Raw genomic sequence first — 19,619 nt, 5'->3', positions numbered from 1 at the left:
TATTTTATAACAGATATAGATTTTTTTACTTTAAAGTAAAATAAGGTCAAATGAAATCTGTGCGTGAGTCAAACACTCACTCTGAGTTGGATCTGTTATAGAGAAGTGCAGATTGAACTCTATGCTCACTGTATTGTGATATAAGTATATTTAGTCTCTCTATAAATGACGTCAACCCACATTAAACGTCCTTCAAGGTTTGATTTATTGCTTTATTAGCTGTCCCTAATAAACCGGCAACTATATATATTTATAAATATATTTATGGAGGAAAATGTCACACCCCAAAAGAAAAAATAGAGGCAACGAAACACTCGAGGGAATTTGGCAACGGAAGCTGAATGACACTAAATCTTATAAACAGAGATTGATACTGAAACTGAAATGACGATGTTCTTACATCCACGCTGCTCTGCAGGACACAGAGCGGCGTTTTGAAGCCGGGAAACAGGTGTAGCCTAAATATCCAACCTCCGGAGGCCTCGCCATCTCCACCATGTGAAGAATCCAGGACTCGGACGTGCCCCTGAAGACAGGTAGAGTCCCGGGCATGTGGATCAGTCCGGAGAGAACATGATGTGTAAATGTGTGCCTGTCAGCGGACCTGCCGATCGAGTGCATTGTGGGTCACAAATAGTGCACAGAGGACGATGCTGTTTGTTTATATTTAGGGCCTTCAGGAAATAATGATGTAACCACACGGCAGCAGAGGGGGAGCCGGACCGGTGTAAAACCCTGGATTAGGACTTTAAAACAGATCGTGGAGCGTGTGAGATCAGAGCTGCAGGCCGGGGACCCTGAGTGAAATCCATACGCTTGATCTGAACTTTGCTTTCGCTTGTCTTGTTAGCTCGCTGTCTGAACCCTCCGTTTCCCACAACGCACCTCCGCACGGAGCTCGCTGACGTGAGACGCTTGAAGGGACACGACACGGTTTCTCTCTTTTGTTTCTGCTCAGAGAGTTTGATTTATTGATTGCTGTCTGGATGTAAAGAGAACAAGTTTAGTTTTTAAGTAACATCTGGAAAGTCTCAGAGTGATGATGCTGAACATATCAGTCAAAATGTTTCCCTTCATCTAATTACCTCCACAGAGAAGATATTGAATTCGGTTTTGGTTTGTTTGTGCGTTTGTCCGTGTCCGTCGCTTCCTTTAACATTGCGAGGTGACCCATGGTGACGGTCTGCAGCTGGCTTAAGGTTTAGGGAAACATCCCAGTCTCGGTTTAACGCAGACAAAGTCTGCAGGGACTTGAGACGAAACGTGTTGATTAAAGGTCCGGTTTGTAGCATTTTCAGGGATCTATTGGAACTAAGAATTGTTGTGTTTTCGTTGGCTTAGGATGAGCCCCGTTGTGTATCTGGGTTCTCTTAACAGAGTCCTCAGTGTTGCACCGCCGTGTTTCTACGGTAGCCCAGAGTGGACAAACCGTGGTACAGCCAGCTGTCTGACTTCCGTTGCAAACGATGTCACGACAGTTTTGCACTCTCGGTGTTCAGTTGGTTTTGCAATCTGCAACCGCACCGCTCGATGCCACCAAATCCTTCACAGTGTCCCGTTTTTTAATATTTAACCGAAGCCGCCATCTTTCTTTTCTCATCTTGATTTTGTTGCACTAAACGTGATCACACGCAGCCGGGGGTCTGGATGCAAACCCAGAGCTCTGGGGTCACAGTCTTTGTACGACCGTTCACCTCGATCACCTCCGTGTGCAACTTGTATTAAACTTCCATCTTCACAGGAAACAACTTAGTTAAGTTGAGGCAACAAAACTACGTGTGTAGGTTTACTTTACATCCATTATGCTTTTCATCCAAAACAACTAAGCACGAGGATACAACTTCAAAAATTACAAGAACACACAAAAGTAGCTGAAGTCGCTTACGTAGCGGTTGCGTTTGTCACCATAATGTAATTAAATGATTTCATTTAAACCAACTTTAGGGCCTCATTGTGCTTCAAAATATTTCAGCCTTTTTTTTTTTTTTAACGTAACCAAAAAGAGGTCGCCGGTTTGAATCCAGCGACCGCCAACAGTGCGCTCTAGAACCGGCCCGAGGTTTCTCGACCTCGCAGCGTCGGCTCAATGTTAGAAATGTAAAAATGTAGCGTGAGCGGGGCGGAGGGGCCAACTGGAAGTGCCAGCTTAGCAGAGATATAAACTGTCCCACCGTCACTCGGGCGCTGAGTGATGCGGTGACAAATGTCTCGGGTGGGGTGGGGGGGGGGGGGCACAAAAGGGACGATGACACAAGCAGCGAAGCATGAGGGCCCCTAAATATCAACGGCTACTCCGCTCGGTCACATGGTGAGGTTTGGATCGCAGACGTGTGCACGAGTTCTGTAATTTATTATCATGCAACGTATCCGCCACCTCTTTATGTGTTGTTGTTTTTAGAATCTCCGGATATCTGATATCTGATATTTGCCTTTAAGATTTCTGCTGCCAACTGAACTGAGCAGGTTACCAATAAATATCCATTTCAGAGTTTTATTTTGAATCAACATATAAATACGAAGCTCGCCTGTAGCTTCATGTTGTGTTTCTGTGAAATCATTTAGTTTTTGTTATTTCTGTTAGCTCTGATATGATGACTGGCTCTAAATACTACGTTACCCAGAAGCCTCGGGTGCGAGAAGACAAGAAGAAGCGAGAAGACAAGAAGAATGTTTTCATCGAGTTTCTACAAAGTGGAATCAGAAGAAGTTTGAGCTCAGTGATTGGATATATTTTGAAGAATTGTTCCTTAAGAACAGGAAGCGTGAACCTTTAACACATTATGCTCTTCTTCTGATTGAACCGGATGAATTTAATGTCCGTCTAAGCCTTTAAGTGATCAAACTGTGACCTACAATGTGGAGGTTAATAAAATAGAAATTTGAAATACAAAAAAATGAATAAAAAAGTTCATTAGAGAACATTATCGTGGAAGTTTTCATACGTTTTGTTCAAACTAAATGTGAACATCACCTCCACTGTATTTAAATGCAGCAGATGTTTCAGATCCAAACGATCTGCATGAGAAGAAAAACCACTGAAGGTAAATATGTTGAAACCATATTTCCACCACGGATTAAATTACTAATCCAGTCGTAGCATTTCTGCTGAATCTCCGTCTTCATCGGCAGCTGGTTTGCTCAGTCGTCATGGAGAGCGACCTGTTGACATGCGAGTCATTTCATCCACAACGCTCGATTCATAACACTGATGAAAACCATGTGATGTGACCGAAAGCTCTGGGGAAGGAGCTTACATCTTTGATTGTTTTATCAAACTAATATCAACATGTGTCACGGTGAAGGATGCAAACTGAGTGAGCTTTAAATGTCCTTTGAAAGCCGTGACAGCTGAAGGAAGTACGGCCGTGACCTTCTACCTCCTGGTGGCTTTTCATATTGATGATCCGAGAAATTGCAGTTTATTCTCTACGTCCTCCCAGAATGCATTTCTCACTCTGATATATAAATATTTCAATAAAAGAGTATATGTAAGTGTCTTGAAGACGAGTTTAAATTAACTTTATCATGATTAGTTTAGTATGATCTACTAAAAACAGATCTGAATCAGCTGATGCGGTCTAAGTGTAGACCGGCACCAGAAGGAAACACATCGCACCTGTTTTGAAGTCCCGACATTGATCGCCTGCCAGTTTCAGTATTGATTTTTGAACTTTCTTTTCCTTGTTTATGAAGCGCCTCGCGATGTCTCTCGTGCTCGACGTGTATGAACCGAGGCCCCTCAGGTCTTCTGGCGCGAGTCTGTTGTTTAAAAAGTTGTGAAACCTTTTTGTGAATCAACTTTTAGCTGTTGAGCTCCGGGACGCTGGAACCGTCTGAAGACGTGACAGCTGCTGGAGGTGTCGAGGTCTTCAGAGGTAAACTTCAAATCTACCGATTCAGACGAGCTTTGTTTTTATATCATAGACGTTTTATCATTTGTACTTTATTTATTTATTTATTTAATTCACTTGTTTTATTGCATTTAAGTTGAATAATGTTATTCTATTTTATTGCTGATTTATTTATTACTTGTTTTATTGTATTTCATTAGATTAATGTTATTCTATTTTATTGTTATTAAATGTAGAGTTTTATTCTATTTTACTATTCTAGTTATTATTTCACACTGTTTTCCTACTATTACTGGTTATTATTGCTTTTAATATTTTTGCATTACCTTTTTAATAATGTTATTGTCTCACATGAATTGGTCCCAGGTTGTTATTTGCTGAACAGCTTTTGTCCTTTCTGGTGTTTTCAGCTCGTCAGTCATCTGTGAAACACATTTAATTGATTGGTTGATTTTGATAGACCTCTTAAATGTTGTATCATATAAACAATAAAACCTTTTTTTTCATTAAAGTCAAATCTCTCCCTGTAGTTCATACGTTGGCCACTTGATGGCGCTGTTGAACTATTTTCCACATGTAATGTTTGCTGTCTGTCCTCTCTGTCTCCAGCCGCTGCTGTTGATTCGTCTTCTTTAATCATTACATTATCAGCAATACATGGTTTGAATATTAATCCACAGACACTTTTAATACCTCTGTTGTTTATTGAAAATTATTGTTCTCTGTCTCTCGTGATTTAATAGGAAAGATTTGACAAATAAAGGTCACAGAAGGCTGATAGATTATTTTATATATATTCATATTTATCGCAGCTCAATACGGGTCAGACAGCTCTGTCCTCGCTACAGGTGAGAGGAGACTTATTATTTTAACGTTTTAGAAATTAAACAATATTCATTAACTGATTTCTCTCGTGTTTTTTTGGTGTAAATGCTCATAAAGCCTCCTGTTATATATTATACCACTCTGCTTTTTCTACGAAGGAAAATGAACCCAGCACATCACTTCTAAATGAATCCAAACTGCAGACGTATATTAGGCCGTGTGTGTTTTATTCTGTAAACAAATCTGGAGCATCGTATTCCTTTTTCTGACATCTGACGATCGTTTCTGTATTTTCTGTTTTTGCCACAGAAACAAAGAATCTGAGCGAAAATCCTTCTCTCGTCATTTTAAAGCTTTTATTCTGAAAGGCGTTTGTATTCGCGTCCTTCTTCTGTATTTTAAAGGTGAAACCGGATGAAATAATGAATATATTCGTATGGGAATGTTATGTTTTCCGAACACTGTCATTGAAGCGACGTCTCGGGGGAAAACTTCAACATCATAGAGATCAATGCGATCGATCTTAAATGGAGACGTCCGTCAGTAATGATAATAATACTAATCATACTTATACTACTAACACTAAATAATCCTATTAATACAAATGAAAAGTAAGCTTTGGCAACCAGAGTCTGTGCTCTTATTTTCAACAGTAGATTAACATATTAGGAAATATTAACCATAAATTCCCTTTATATTACGTTACGTTTTGTTGCATTGAATTTTATTTGGACTATACATACAATGTGGTTATCGTATTTTATAAATATTGAATCTTGGCACAATATGAAATGTATTTTTTGAGCATGAAAAAAATCAAAAATAGAATTAGGTTTTAAGAAATCAGATGTTTGGGTTTTATAGACATTTTATATGAGTCAAAATGTGATGTTGGTCTTGTTTTATAAATGCAAAAAGAAGACAGATGTCACCATTAATCAAGAAATCCCATATTTCAGTTGCAGTTTGAAATAAAAACAATCCAGGAAGGCCACAGTTGAAAATAAAGCTATTTTATTGTCAATGCATTCAACGTGATTAGATAAACTATCAAGTAGTAAATTCCCGCAAAAGGAAGAAACACTGAAACTATTCCCCACTGACACAAAATATTACACTTTGTATTTCAAATAAAACAAATTATTTACATCGTAATGTATAGACTGCATCTTAAAATCAATATTATTTAATATCACATGCACTCTGAAATATAGTCTGACATAATATCCCAATTTGTGTCCATATTCATCGTAGACATGAGAAAAAAAAACTTGCTGAAACCATGACGTGTGACTACATTTGTATTTCTTCTCTATATTTGCATTTATATGATATAAAATACAACTTACTGTACATTTACACATATTTAAATCTTCCCTTATTCTCAAACGTTTAAGTGCTTCATAAATAGATCCGTTTTTTTGAAGTCAAAATGCATTTTGCATACACCCAAAACATGACATTTTGTACAGGAGGGGGGGGGGGGAAGTAAACGGACGGAACAGGAAATAGAAGATCAGAGTCCAAAGTGAAAACAAGTGCAAGGAGTGGTTTTTTTTTTGTATTTCTAAGTGGCCTAACTCCAGTCGGACGGCTTAAATCCAGGCGGGGGGGGGTCACAGTCCCTCCTCGTTATGAAAAAAGTCCCTCCTTTAAAAGTCAGTTATGGGAGGTCATGTGACGTGACAGGTGGTGCCGCTCCCGGAAGGACTCGTTGCAAATGGGGCACTTGAGCTTCTCCTCGCGCCGCCGCTTGACCATCGGCTCCATGGCGAACTCCTTCTTGTGGTGGGACCGCATGTGGTAAACCAAGTCCGAGGTCATGCGGAAGGAGGCGTTGCACTTGGCGCACCAGTTCTGCGCCGGCAGGCAGAGCGAGGTGAAGGAGGGCGGCAGGAGGGTGAGCGCCGAGGGCATTTGGAGCTGGATGGCCCCGGAGTTCTTGGGCCAGAAGGTGGTGGCGTAGACGAAGGGGCTCTGCTTGGCCATGCCGCCCGGCACGGGGCAGTTGGCGCCCAGCTCCGCGCCCTGCAGCTTGGCGGCGAGGTGGTCGGCCTGGTAGAGCCTGCTGGAGGAGATGGTGTTGCCCACCGCCGGGTGGCAGTCCAGCAGCTTGGTGGGCATCACCAGCGGCGAGATCTGGGAGAAGGAGCGCGACGGCTGGCTGAAGGCGCTCTTCCTCTCCCCGCCGCTGCCGCCTTGCTGGGTGACCGAGGTGAAGGCGCTGCCCATCGGGGAGGTCTGCGGCTGCTGGGTCTCTGACAGCACCTGCCGGATGTTGAGGTGCTTCTCGGACGGATTGCTGCTGGGGCGACCGCCGTCTTTGTTTTCGGAGTTGGCGCTCTGGAGGTTTTTGCTGCCACCGCCGTGGTGTTTGAGGTTCTGGGCGGACTTCTTGACCTCAGTGAAGGCGCTGCGCTTGCCCTGACCGAGTTCTGTGGGGCCCGGCGGGGAGAAGGACTTGTGGTTCTCCTCCAGACCGTACGCCCCTCTGTAGTTCTGCGCCGACGTCGCGAGCTCGTCTTTCGACTTGGACTGCAGGAGGCTGGGCCCTCGACGCTCCCGGTCCTCCATTTCCGAGAACTTCCTCTTCCCCGAGATCTCGCTGCAGATCTCGGCCTCCTTGTCGCTCGGCGGGCTGGTCCGGTTGTTCTCTAGATCCCTGGCCAGGTTGTGAAAGTCCGTGGAGGGTTTGTTGCCGTCCTGAGCGCCGCTGAAGCCCTCGGAGCGGCCCAGCTTTGGGCTGGTCCTGGTCGGGGTGGCGTTTGGTCGCTCGGCGCCGCTCTCTTTGTCTGGCTCCTCGTCGGCCCCCGTGATGCTCTGCAATCTTTTGGTGCAACGGAACCGGAGATGGGCCAAGAACGGGAACTCGAACTGGAAGCGCTGGCTGCAGTCCGGACACGAGTGGTGGGACGAACCTGCGAAGGAAAGAGCTGGAAATTAAGATCTGGTAAAAAGAGACTATCCTAAAACTATCCTGCATGAATGACCAGCTTTGTAGAATTGAATTAAATCTGAATTCAGACATTCTCACAGATTGTTGAATCAAAATAAAGACGCAACAACGTCCAACGAGGACACGATCTCGCTCGACTCACCTTTGCTCTTGGCGGGCGCCCGGCTGGAGCTGAGCAGCAGCAGGTCGATGAGGTCTTTGCCGTACCAGACCAGCAGCTCCTCGTCCTTCTCGATCCGGCGGAGCGAGCGGTACAGGAGCTGGCCATTCTTCACGTAGGCCTCCAGGTTCTGCTCCTCTTTGTCCCGGGCGGACTGGACCAGCCGCAGCCACATCAAGCCCTCCGAGGTGCTGTTAGCCGCTGACGTGTCCACCTGAACAAAACAAACACACCCGTTAGGTTATTGTTTCAGTGCAACAGCTCAAATTCATTTTCAAGCAAGAAAATCTTATTTTCTTTTTATTAAAACGAAACAAATATTGCAAATAGGGTGATTTAATTTCACCGAACCCGTTACACAACATATTTATTTTATTTTTTTAAATTTCACTAGTATTATTGACATTATTGATGAATATTACTGAGAATTTGAAGCAAATATTTGAAATAAATGGCTTTTTACAAGAACAAAATGATATCACATGCATTGGCAGAGTCGTCCTTTCTTGTAGAAATAATAAAACAGCATTTTCACGACTAAATAATGAACTGACTGACTTGTTCAAGGGATTTTGTTGCAGAACGGCCAGAATGGCTTTTTAAATTATTATTAAACAAAGACAGCAAAGATCTACCAACATAACATTGTAGTGTTGCTGCTCATGCATGGGAATATTTTGCAAATTTCAACTTCTTTATCCAGTCATGTGAATAATATGACAAGGGCCTGAATCTGTAATAATATATTTGCTATATTTTGGATCTGCACAGCAAGAAAAGCTCAAATAAAAGACATTTTGACAGGACTGTTAAGATCTAACTGCTAAATTGTTTTATTTTAAAATGACATGTAAAAAAAGGAAACACGCTGGTGCATTAAAGTACCATGAGTGTAAGATAAAGAGCCACTCACCCTGAAGATGTAAGGTGCTGTGCGCTTGTCGGTGGACTTCAGAGCGATGAAGGCGATGCTGTCGTACAGCGACGTGTGGCTCAACACGCAAGGCCCGAAGATGGCGTTTTCTGGGATGTCGCACGTCGTGAAGACGCTGGTGAAAATGTCCGTCAGACACTGCTGCACCGCTTTGGCGTCCCCGTCCCACACCAACTTCTGGGAGCTGGACTCCTCCATTTCACCCTGCGGAGACACGGAGATGTCAGCGATCAGAGGAGGAATAAAATACTGCGAGTAGAATAAAAAACGGTTTCCTCTAAATGTGTTCTCACAGAAATATACCGTAAATGTGAACTATCTGTTTATTTGGTGTCCCAGCTGAAATAAATCTCTTCCGAAAGAGACAGATTGGCTAAACCAGCTGTCGAGGGGTCGTTTGGGGGCCCGTTTCTTTCTTTCTTTCTTCCTTTTTTTTTTTTTTTTGGGCCAGGCTTTCTAATTAATTCAAACCCCATAATAAGTTCATGACGGTACCCCCTTCAGCATCCTGCTGATGTGCTGTCCCAATGTTTTACATTTTATTTAAGAAGAAGAAGAAGAAAGTAGCCGAAATCCTAGCAGAGCAAACATAATAATAATCATCATTAAATCACATGTATTGTGAATATTATTATTATATTATTATTTTTATTTGTATTCCCAATAAAAAATATTTTTTTTTCAGATTATGTCACATTATTTTTATTATGTTTTATTAGATTATTTTAGATAAATGTTGGATTATGATAGAGTTTACCGGTTCGTCTCCATAATAATAATACAAATATTAAGCTATACAATATAAATACTAAAAGTATTAGCATTGGTATTAATACTCCTTAGCATTAGTAGGCCACCATTGCCCTTGTCTGGTCAGCTGTAATTGTTATAATTAAAAAAAATTAAAAATAATCCTATAATATTTCTATAATATTCACAACATGACTTCTCAAAAGTCATTTATAATCTCCTTATCGTGCTTTATGTTATATTTGTATTATCATATATATATATATATATATATATATATATATATATATATATATATATATATATATATATATATATATATATATTCTATAGATATTATTCTAATGTTAAGGCTTCATAGCTTTGTTTATTTGTCATAATAGAATCGCTACATGAATCTTTATTCCTCGTAGACTTTAAAGACGCGTCTCAGTGGGAGCTGCTGAGGTCTGAGCATGTCCGATGGACAGAGCATGTCCAAAGGACAGAGCATGTCCAATGGGTTTGGAGTGGACTGTCAGAGTCAGTGATTTCCTGTCAGCCAAACCTTTCTCTCCTCTCTACAAGCGGCAGCGTATGCCGCCTCATTACCATAATCCAGCACGTTCCCCTCCGAGACTGTAATTAAAGCAGCACGACCGGTTAATTATTTCTTTTCTAACCTCTGAATGTGTGTTTAGGCGGCTGCGGGGCTCTCCTTCCCCTTCGCCCGTCACACACACAGCGGAGACCTGCACCTGATACGCGCGTGTTCAGCCGCAAATATAGACTCACTGGACAGAAATAAATAAGAAATATTATAGAATAAGAAAAAAATAATGTCTTGCAACGCAATCAACCGCGAAGAAAACAAGTAATTCCTGATTTATTTATTTTAAATAATCACATCTGTGCTGTGATTATTGCTGCAGAAAAGTGAGCATTACAAAAATATGTCTCTTTGTAATGTTGCTTTTTTTGGGCCTATATTTACGAGCTGTTATGTATTATTACAGTCACATCGTGATTTATTTTGACGTTTAATTCTCCTATTAACCGTTTATAACAAGTCATAAATCAAACACCAACCAACCACTCGAGCAACTTCCACCGTGACACACTTTGTGCACTAAAAAAATCTGTTAATTCATAATAAAATAAAATAAAGAAATTCACCGAGTTGGACCAAAAGTTTTGTTTTGCGCAAAATCAGGAAAGCGCACACTGACATTTGCGCATCAAAGCGATCCAATTAAGAAATGAATGGGTCTAAATCTCACCAATGATGACTGGTGGGAACAGATCCCCAATACCGGCTGTGGTTTGTGTGACTGCACGCGCAGAAAAAAAGCAAATGTTTCGTGCTGATTTGCTCAATAAAAAGAGGGGGGGGGGGGGGGGGGGGGGTGATCTGATTAAATAACCCGGGATAGTTCTAAATAAATGTATTTCTGCTAATCCGGCTGATTTTGGAGCATTTTTTAACCTTCATAAGAGGCTCAACAGAAAGGTCCTCTGTGGAACATTTTGCGCACGGTGCGCTGGAGAGAGGCTTCTCCTAAGTGGCGCTCAGCGGAGCCCTAATATAATTTGTTTCCGGTAACGTGAAAGACCCCCCTTCAAACGTTGAGAGGAAGAGACTGCAGGAAACATGAGACAATCGCATGCATCACGGTTCAAATGAGAGGAAAAAAGAGCGGAGTGTTCGCACATCCAGAAACTGCAGGAAAAGCAGACACCCTCTCCTTTCAAAGCCACTGCGAGTGGGGGTGAGGGGGGTGAGCAGAGATGGGGGTGGGTTGGGTGGGGTGGGGGGTGTTTAACCCATCTGCTAAAGCCGTGCCAGGCTGAAAAACTGTCCTAAATCAGCGCTGTGACAGAATTGTGGGTTTTGTCCGCGGCGCTGAAACATCTGCGGTGTTTTTTTGTTTTTTGTTTCTTTCCCTTTTTCAACGCATCCTGAAGGATGTGCGGCTGCACGTGCGTCTTTAAAAAAAACTATCCAAACCCAACACGCTGTGCTCCCCGTTTCACGAAAAAACCTACCTTTCTTTTTGTCGATGAGGAGGAACAATAATCCACAAACGAACAGCGAGCGATGCTGCGAATCCCCCAAAAATAAGAAAGAATCCCCCGTTTGCACCTCCGGATGGCTGGTGGTGGGAAAGAAGAATAAAAAAGCCCCGGAAACAAGCAGGGGGATGCGGTGTGATGGAGGTGATGGAGATGGTGGTGCGCTCCCGGGCTGCTCCGTAGTGTCAGTACATTTCCCCCCCCCGGTGTGGTGAAAGTGACAGTGCTGCTGCTGCTGCTGCTGCAGATACTCGCCGACACTGGAAGTGAGCGGGCGGGGTAGAGAGAGCAGGACGGATAAAGGGAGACAGACGGGGAGAGAGAGAGCGAGGGAGCGAGAGAGAGAGAGAGAGAGAGAGAGTGAGAGAGAGAGAGAGAGAGAGAGAGAGGCGTGCAGATGGGGCCCGACGCTCTGTGGCTGACTGGCACACCGACACACACTTTTTGTTTGCGGCACATAATCTACCCAATGAGGCGTGTCACTCTCCGTCTCCTCCCTTTAACTCTTCACTGACCGACTGTCATTTGATGCGATTTATGGACGAGCAGAGGGATAAAGACCCCCCCCCCCCCCCCCCCCTCCATTATTATTGTAATTCTAATCACAATAGTTGCTGGTTGTATTAGAATAAAGTGGCATTGTAGGTGTCACATGTTTAAAGGAAAGACAGTTTTTCTATGCAATATCAGCTGGATGACAGTCAAAACAGGAATATTTGGCATATTATTATTATTATTATTATTATTATATTATTACATAAAACTTCACTTTGCCCACAAATAAAATAAAATACAATAAAATACAATAAAATACAATAAAATACAATAAAATACAATAAAATACAATAAAAACGGGGTGTCACTCACTCACAATATATTTAAATATATGCTAATTACACAGACTTCCTTTGAGGCTTTAACTTGCATCTCAAGTGCTTTCTGAAGCATGCAGCACCGGGGCACCGGGGCACCGTGAGCCCCCCCCCCCCCCCCCCCCCCCTTGTCGTTCCACCCTGCTCTGCACGCGTCCAGAGCGGCGATGCATCCCGGGTAGTCTCACCGCAGACCGCCGCTGCTGCTGTCTGTACTGTGTTCAGGCTCATTTAGGGGGCGCCAGTGTATAATTTGCATTGAGTGAAGGCTGATATCTCTGATGGAAGGCAAAGCTTCGGGTCAGCTACAGCACTGATGTTTCTGACTTGTGTCTTTACGAGAAAGCATTTCTGCACACTGCAGTTAAATATATACATTTACTTCTTAATACTTAAATATGTGCTTGATTAACTATGTGTGAAGCTTTTGATGTTTTATCTATCGGTTTTGAAACTCACAAATAATGTTTGGACTTACAATTTAAATGACGAGTTTAAAGAAGTTATGAGCAAATATTCACAAAACAATGATGATTGACTGAAAATCACTTTTAAATCAAGTATCAATAAGAAGACTTTTAAAAACAACGTATACCTTTTTAGTGTTATATACATGCATTTAGTCAATAATAAACAGCCATGGGCAAATCATTTCCAGGTCTTTTTTATACAAAAAATAAATAGAAATGAAAAGAAATCAATAATATCATCAATATTTTCCCAAATCTCAAATGGTTTAACGTTTAGAACCATTCATTTATGTCCACCTTCCTACATTAGTGCCCATTTCTGCTTTGACTAAACAAACTTCCAGGAAAACACAAAACACAGAACACATGACGTCCAAATAACATTTAATCAAATATTATATTCAACTAAACACCACTTGTCACACATTGTGTTAAGTGTGTTGGGTTCAAACGGAAAAACAAATAACCTGCTAATAACCTAATATTATTTCACCACTATTTCTGACAAACTGCAATTTTTAAGGCACAAAAGACAATTTTGTTATTTTCAAAAGATAACTGTTGATTAGATATAAGACTTGTGATGGACACGATGAGGGAGGTCAGAGGTCACAGTCAGAACAGCAGCACTGAAACAGGGAAGCAGGGAGGACATAAAGGAAAGGGAAGTGTTGTTCTGCTCTTCAGATGAAACGGCTGATCTGTTTCTTCCACCATCACTTCATATAGTGGCTTTAAGTCACTGCAGCCAGAGATGAGACTGAACCTGAGCTCATTCAAACTCTTAGAACAGGAAACATGAAATCTATTCCTCCTCACTGCTCAGAGTGAAAACATGTAAGGTGAACCTTGACACCAAGTGATGATAAATGATTTATTTCACAACAATGTTTTCATCCCTAGAGAAAATAAAATAAAATATTTAAAACAATTATATTTGGATTCACTTTCAGTAAGAGCTCTCCTTATTCTGACATTCTTTATCTGATTCTTTTGTGTTGCCTTCATTGTGAAACTGGTTACAAAGAAACAGACATTTTGTTTTGCAGATGCAGCGCGGATTAGCTGCACGCTGCAGGAAAGATTTGAGGTGTCGTGCAGAGCTGAAGTGTAACGTCGTGGACTCGATGAACAGCAGAGCACCAAACATTTGTGCAGAAGGAATGAATTCATCGCAGCACAAACTCGTGAGTGATAGTCGTCACATCTTGCTGAGCGCTCCGGGTTTTTAATCTAGTTTGATAAAATCATTTTTCATTGTTATAAAATGTGTATGTGTGAACTCATTCATGCAAAATCAAGGGATGATAAAGCATTGTTTCCTGAGTTGCTTGTGAACATTTTGTGAAAATACAGAAATTGATACATTTTGTTTTTTTTCTCCATTTCTAGTCATTTTGTTGATTGTTAACTGAAAGAAGTCTAATTCTACCGGAAATATGAATTCAATGTGAAACACAAAACAAGTGTGCAGCAGAAAATACATTTTAAATTCAGAGAAATGTCAAGAAATTATAATAAATTAAAGTAAAATCAGCTTCATCACGTGTCCCATTTAATCACGGCTCGATTGTGAGACACGTTTCATTCTTTTCATTCTTGTGATTCTCTGATCGTTTTAGATTTCGTATCAAAGTTTCTGCACCGAAATCTTGAGAAAGAGAAATACAAGCTGTGCAGTTTCAACAAACAATGTTTAAATATCTCACTTGAAATGAGAGGAAAGATGTGAGTGAGAGTGTGTGTGTGTGTGTGTGTGTGTGTGTGTGTGTGTGTGAGTGTGTGTGTGTGTTCACAGAGAGAGAGATGATGCTGAGGGTTTGAGTGTGTATTTCACAGTTCTTTGTGTCATCCTGATCATTTGACAGCTGTATTGTTTCCTCTAGATTCCAGACTATGAAGTCAACACTCTCGTATCTCATTACTGAGGACGTTAAGTTCTTCAGATAAACATGAGAAACACTAAGAGAGAGGGACTGAGGGCTGGATCAGGAGTAATACAACTAAATAATTAAGAAAGAGACGGTATTAAAAATGTGAAAAGTCGTGGAAATTGGCACCGACATTGAGAAATAAACCTTGCTGTTACGAAATGTTTGATAGTTATCTAAATCAAAGGGTTTGTTGTCTTTACGTTGGTCATTTTAGGACACGTCATGCTCAGCTCTACGCCGTCTGACATATGCTGTGTCTAAATGTGAATACTTCCGTTAGTACACTTAGTACACTGTGTACAGTACTGACTTGCGTAGTGCGTGTATTTCAGAGTAGTGTTGTCTTAAGTCAAACATGGCTGTTGTAGACTCACCGGTGATGATGATCAGGGCTGTGCTGTTCGCTAGCTATCTAGCTAATAAAACAAAACTGTGCTGTTTACCATAGCGTTATCCTTTGCTGCTAAATTAACCGAATAAACAACACCGATGGCTTCTATCCACCAACAGTGTCGTGGTACTTGACTTACATTTGTATTGTGTTGTGTTCATTGTGTTCCTTCTGCTACTTAGCCAAGATGGCGACCTTTAAGGGTGTCAAGCGTTAAACAATCCAGGTGCTCACAGTGCGTTCTGCATTCTGCCGTACTTGGAATTAGGATTTGCGCTAGAGCCACAAAATAACAACAGAAAAATTGCCAGAAAAATTGCCAGGAAAATGGCGAAAAGTGCGGTAGTCGATCAACACAGACATACCTTTCCAGAATTAGCTTATGTTCATATTAGACGATGCCGTACTTCAAGTTGCATCCAGTGCTAACGTTGAGCGCCCCTGCAGGAAGTATTGGCAAAGTGTTTCCTTTTTGAAGCAAAGCAAAGAATATTTCCGCTCCTCTGCATCGCTCTGATTTCAAACAGTAACTGACGACGAGATCGACAAAGCTACACAGGGCGCTGTAAGTCAAATACAGAAACAACAGCTCAACTTAAATTAGCTCCAAACCTCAGAAATGAACACTGACACTGTGAACAGTCGTTGACCTTTTCCTGCATCCACTGTGCAGCGGACGCTCCTATCAGGTTAAATAACCTGTTGAGTAAACGCTGAGCGAGGAAAGCAGGTCGATGCCCACACCGCCATTAATTCACCCCTCATCATGCAACATCTTGTGGGAACAATCTTTGTGATTATAAATTCCCCGCCATCAATTAAAGAAAGAGCTTCTGACAGGATCATATTTATTTTATCACGGAGCAACAGGAGTTCTTGAATATTACCTCAAAAAAACCTGAGCAACTTCTAAACTTTGTGTCTGATCCTCTCCTTGTGATGCACAATTCTGTGGAAATGATAAATTAATCTCCACACACACACACACACACACACACACACACACATTTTCATTCAACATATCACGAGAATGACAACAGAAGCTTTTTGCAAATGGGTTTCAGCAGACAGACACTGGCAGCGCCGCGTCCCGGACGTACTGTCTTCCTGTCACCGCGTCTCATCAAATATTAGGCGTGTTTTGTGCTTCGGAGAAAGAAAAAAAAAAGCAGCTCTGGAGACTAATGCATTGATCTGTGATGGGTAAACACATCACAGGAAGGAAAAAAAAACACAGTTATTCACCCAGATGTCAAAGTCCTCCGCTGTGGACGTGTTGACAGTTATTGTTTCCAACAAAGCTGTTTAATGAATCTCCCTCCACTTTGATACGTGGAGCGGAATATGTTTTTGTTTAATGGTCCGACACATGAATAAAATAGGAAGATGGGACACTTTGATCCTTTATGAAACACACCACACTCTCTCTTCTACCTGGAAGTGGAAAACGTTCTGACCTGCTTTACTGAGGTGCCTTTAAGCAAGGCAATTAACCCCCAGCTGATTCATGCATGTAAAGCATTAGGATAATAGTTGGGGGACATGTAGACAAGCCACTAATTACACTGTGTTAAAACCTTTAGAAATATTTTATAATCACCAACATTCATGATTTGTGACCAAATTAATTTAAGCTTAATTTACTTATAGTTTTTACTTGACCCTCCAAAATTGTTACATCACAGTGTTAATTAGTGTTTGAAATCATTCCTTATTTGCCACCTGCTGTATTACTTGTATGTTTCAGCATTTCATTTAAAATGTATTAGCTTAATTGTAAAGTCTATGATTCTCAGTGTCCAGCGTGTATCTTCTTTCTGCTGATGCAAAGCTTTGCCTCTGATAACTGAAATGAGGCTGCTGCCCTCATTCAGCTCATCGGTGCTCTTTAATACTTGTGTGCACAGATGATCGTGGTTCACACTCATGTTCGTGGCTGTGTAGTGTTCCTCTAAAGTGCCTCAAGTCAATAAAGTAGCCAGAAACTCTTTTGAACCCATTGTTGAAGAGTCCATTGAATATCAAGTCGTCAAAAACAAGTTTATCTGCGCAGCAGCTGACAGGTTGTCTATGAAATCCTACTTGAGCCATTGTTTTCTTTATGCATTTAGCTTCATGTACATGTATGGTAAATATTTGTGTTGTTTTGTGTCACATGGTTGGTGTCTTTCTTTTGTGTTGTATTGGGATCATGTTGGAAATTTAAAAAAAATGTTTTTTACCCAAACCATTCATACTAGTGAGCAACATCTCAAAAGGTTGCAAGATGATGAACAGAATAAGAAGTCAAATCTGCTCACAAACAAATCGTGTTCATTTTGTTCCGATTTTTCTCAAATCTTTGCTTCCTTGTAAAGTTTTGCCTCTAAAAAAGACGAGGGATCACTTGAATCTAACAGCTCGTACACCAAAGATAATAAAAACTACACTGCAAACTAATGTTTGTTATGTAGGGAATGAGCGATCAAGGGAGCGATTCTGCACCGCAGCGGCTGAATCTTCTCTACTCATCATCGTATGAATCACCGAGAAAGACCCTGACTCCGAATGGAGATGTTGTAAAAGCAGCCCAGATGCAATGAAGAAGAGTTATGCAGAATAAGAAGAGAACAAAAAGACATGATGATGGAGGAACGCTGAGACTGTGGGAGTCAGTGAAGACCTTCTAGTGTATTTCCAATGGAGGGCAGAAGAGGAGAGGGAAGAGAGACGCAAAAAGCAAAGAGGAAGTGTGGGATGTTTGTGAGTGTGTGTGTGTGAGTCAAAGAAAGACACACACACGTACACACATGAGGAGACAATTCCTGTGATAGTGGAAGAGGAATGTGAAAGCTGTTCATGTGAGACAGGGGAGGAAGAACAGGCAGCGGTGAAAAAAAAGGCCTCTCCGTGTCCAAGAGCTTTTGGCTCATTTAGTCACATTTAAAAATAAAAATGAATGTCAGTCCTGCCGCTCGCTCTCAATGATATAACACAACAGTGACTCAACCTTCAGCCAGTTCAGGATAGCTCTTCAAATGTGCTGTTTAAATCCTCCTCTGTCACACAGGAAGTGATGTGTCTTTTGGCTCATGTGGAATAAACAAGGAGAACTGGGTGGTTAGGTAAGAGCCTGACAAACTGACAAAAAAAACAAGTAAAATGACAGTTTTCAACAAGAAAGTTACTTTATGGTAAAGTACTGCTCACAATGTATTACTGACAGGTGGAAAAAAAAAATGCAAGAGTCTGATAAAGGTGTATTTTAAAGTACGCGGCTAATAATAAATATGCATGGGGACTATATTTTTATCAACAAAAAGGAGCCAACGCCTGATATATCTTCTTCCTCTGAGCGATTGAGCTCCATTGTTGTTCAAAAACTATTAAAAACACATCAATTAGCCTCACTGGTGCACTGAGTGACATGCTCCTTTGTCACCATGAACACCTAGTTTATTTTGACTCAATCCCACATACGCTGTCCTCCTGCCGGAAAAAAGAGAACAAAGTCTTTATTAATCCGCCGCTGGAAATAGTCCCCAACAAACTATTTGAGTTAAGTTTTGCTAAAAACAACTACAGTTACCAGCTGTTTTAGGAAATTATTTAGTTTTTTAGACAAGGTTTTTTACTTGTAATTATGAAGTACATGGTGATTGCATAATGTCGGCTAATGGATAAAGATATGTGTTTAGATTGGTTACCTATAAGCCTTGTTTTCATTGTGTCTGCCACCAGGTAGCCGTCTCCCGTAAATATAAAGGATATATTTTTATACTATTTTTACTCTGCCTTTATCAAAGCTCTGTGATTTGAGTTTTGTAGTTCTTAGGATTCTTATGGTTGTTTCTTGCTTTGGAAAACAGCAAGGCTGCTAACGGTAGCCATGTTGCTAACGCTGCCGCTAGCTACTGCTAGCAGCCAGAAAATGAACCAGGAGAAACAAGGAAGCCACGATCAACCAGTAACAATATGTTTGTTTATAAGAAGAACACAAAACAAATTTCTGTTTGTTTCTATAAAAAAAAGACACAAATATTAATCTTTGTTTGTTTGAGGTCATGTCCAGAAGGTGACCCACAAGTTGTGAAACTCTCGCGAGAGGTTAGAGTCAGGATAGGTTGTCGGGCAGTGATGAAAAAACTCATGAGTTTCTTGGCGCAACCTTTGTTTCTGGCTTTCCAGCAATAGCTATGTTACTAACGCTAGCTAACACTAACACTACCAGCCAGAAACAAAAAGGTTTATAATCTAAACAAAGCTAGCTAGTGCTAATGCTAACACTACCGGCCAGAAACAAAAAGGTTTCGTAATCTAAACAAAGCTAGCTAGTGCTAATGCTAACACTACCAGCCAGAAACAAAAAGGTTTATAATCTAAACAAAGCTAGCTAGTGCTAATGCTAACACTACCAGCCAGAAACAAAAAGGTTTCGTAATCTA

At 41.2% G+C, this 19,619-nt stretch overlaps 1 protein-coding gene across 1 annotated transcript; it reads right to left on the bottom strand.

Annotated features, from left to right (window-relative positions):
• Positions 1-6,335: 6,335 nt before the first annotated feature.
• Positions 6,336-8,924, bottom strand: prdm8b (PR domain containing 8b; the record flags this gene model as incomplete). The annotated part of the gene is made up of 3 exons (XM_079161996.1): positions 6,336-7,594; positions 7,775-8,006; positions 8,706-8,924. The coding sequence occupies 3 exons, from the start codon at positions 8,922-8,924 to the stop codon at positions 6,336-6,338; spliced, it is 1,710 nt and encodes a 569-aa protein (XP_079018122.1).
• Between the last annotated feature and the right edge of the window lie 10,695 nt (positions 8,925-19,619).

This window comes from Pholis gunnellus, assembly GCF_910591455.1.
Source record: "Pholis gunnellus genome assembly, chromosome: 6".
Classification (NCBI taxonomy): domain Eukaryota; kingdom Metazoa; phylum Chordata; class Actinopteri; order Perciformes; family Pholidae; genus Pholis; species Pholis gunnellus.
Note: the sequence above shows the minus strand (reverse complement) of the source record. Positions and strands in the feature narration are given on the sequence as shown.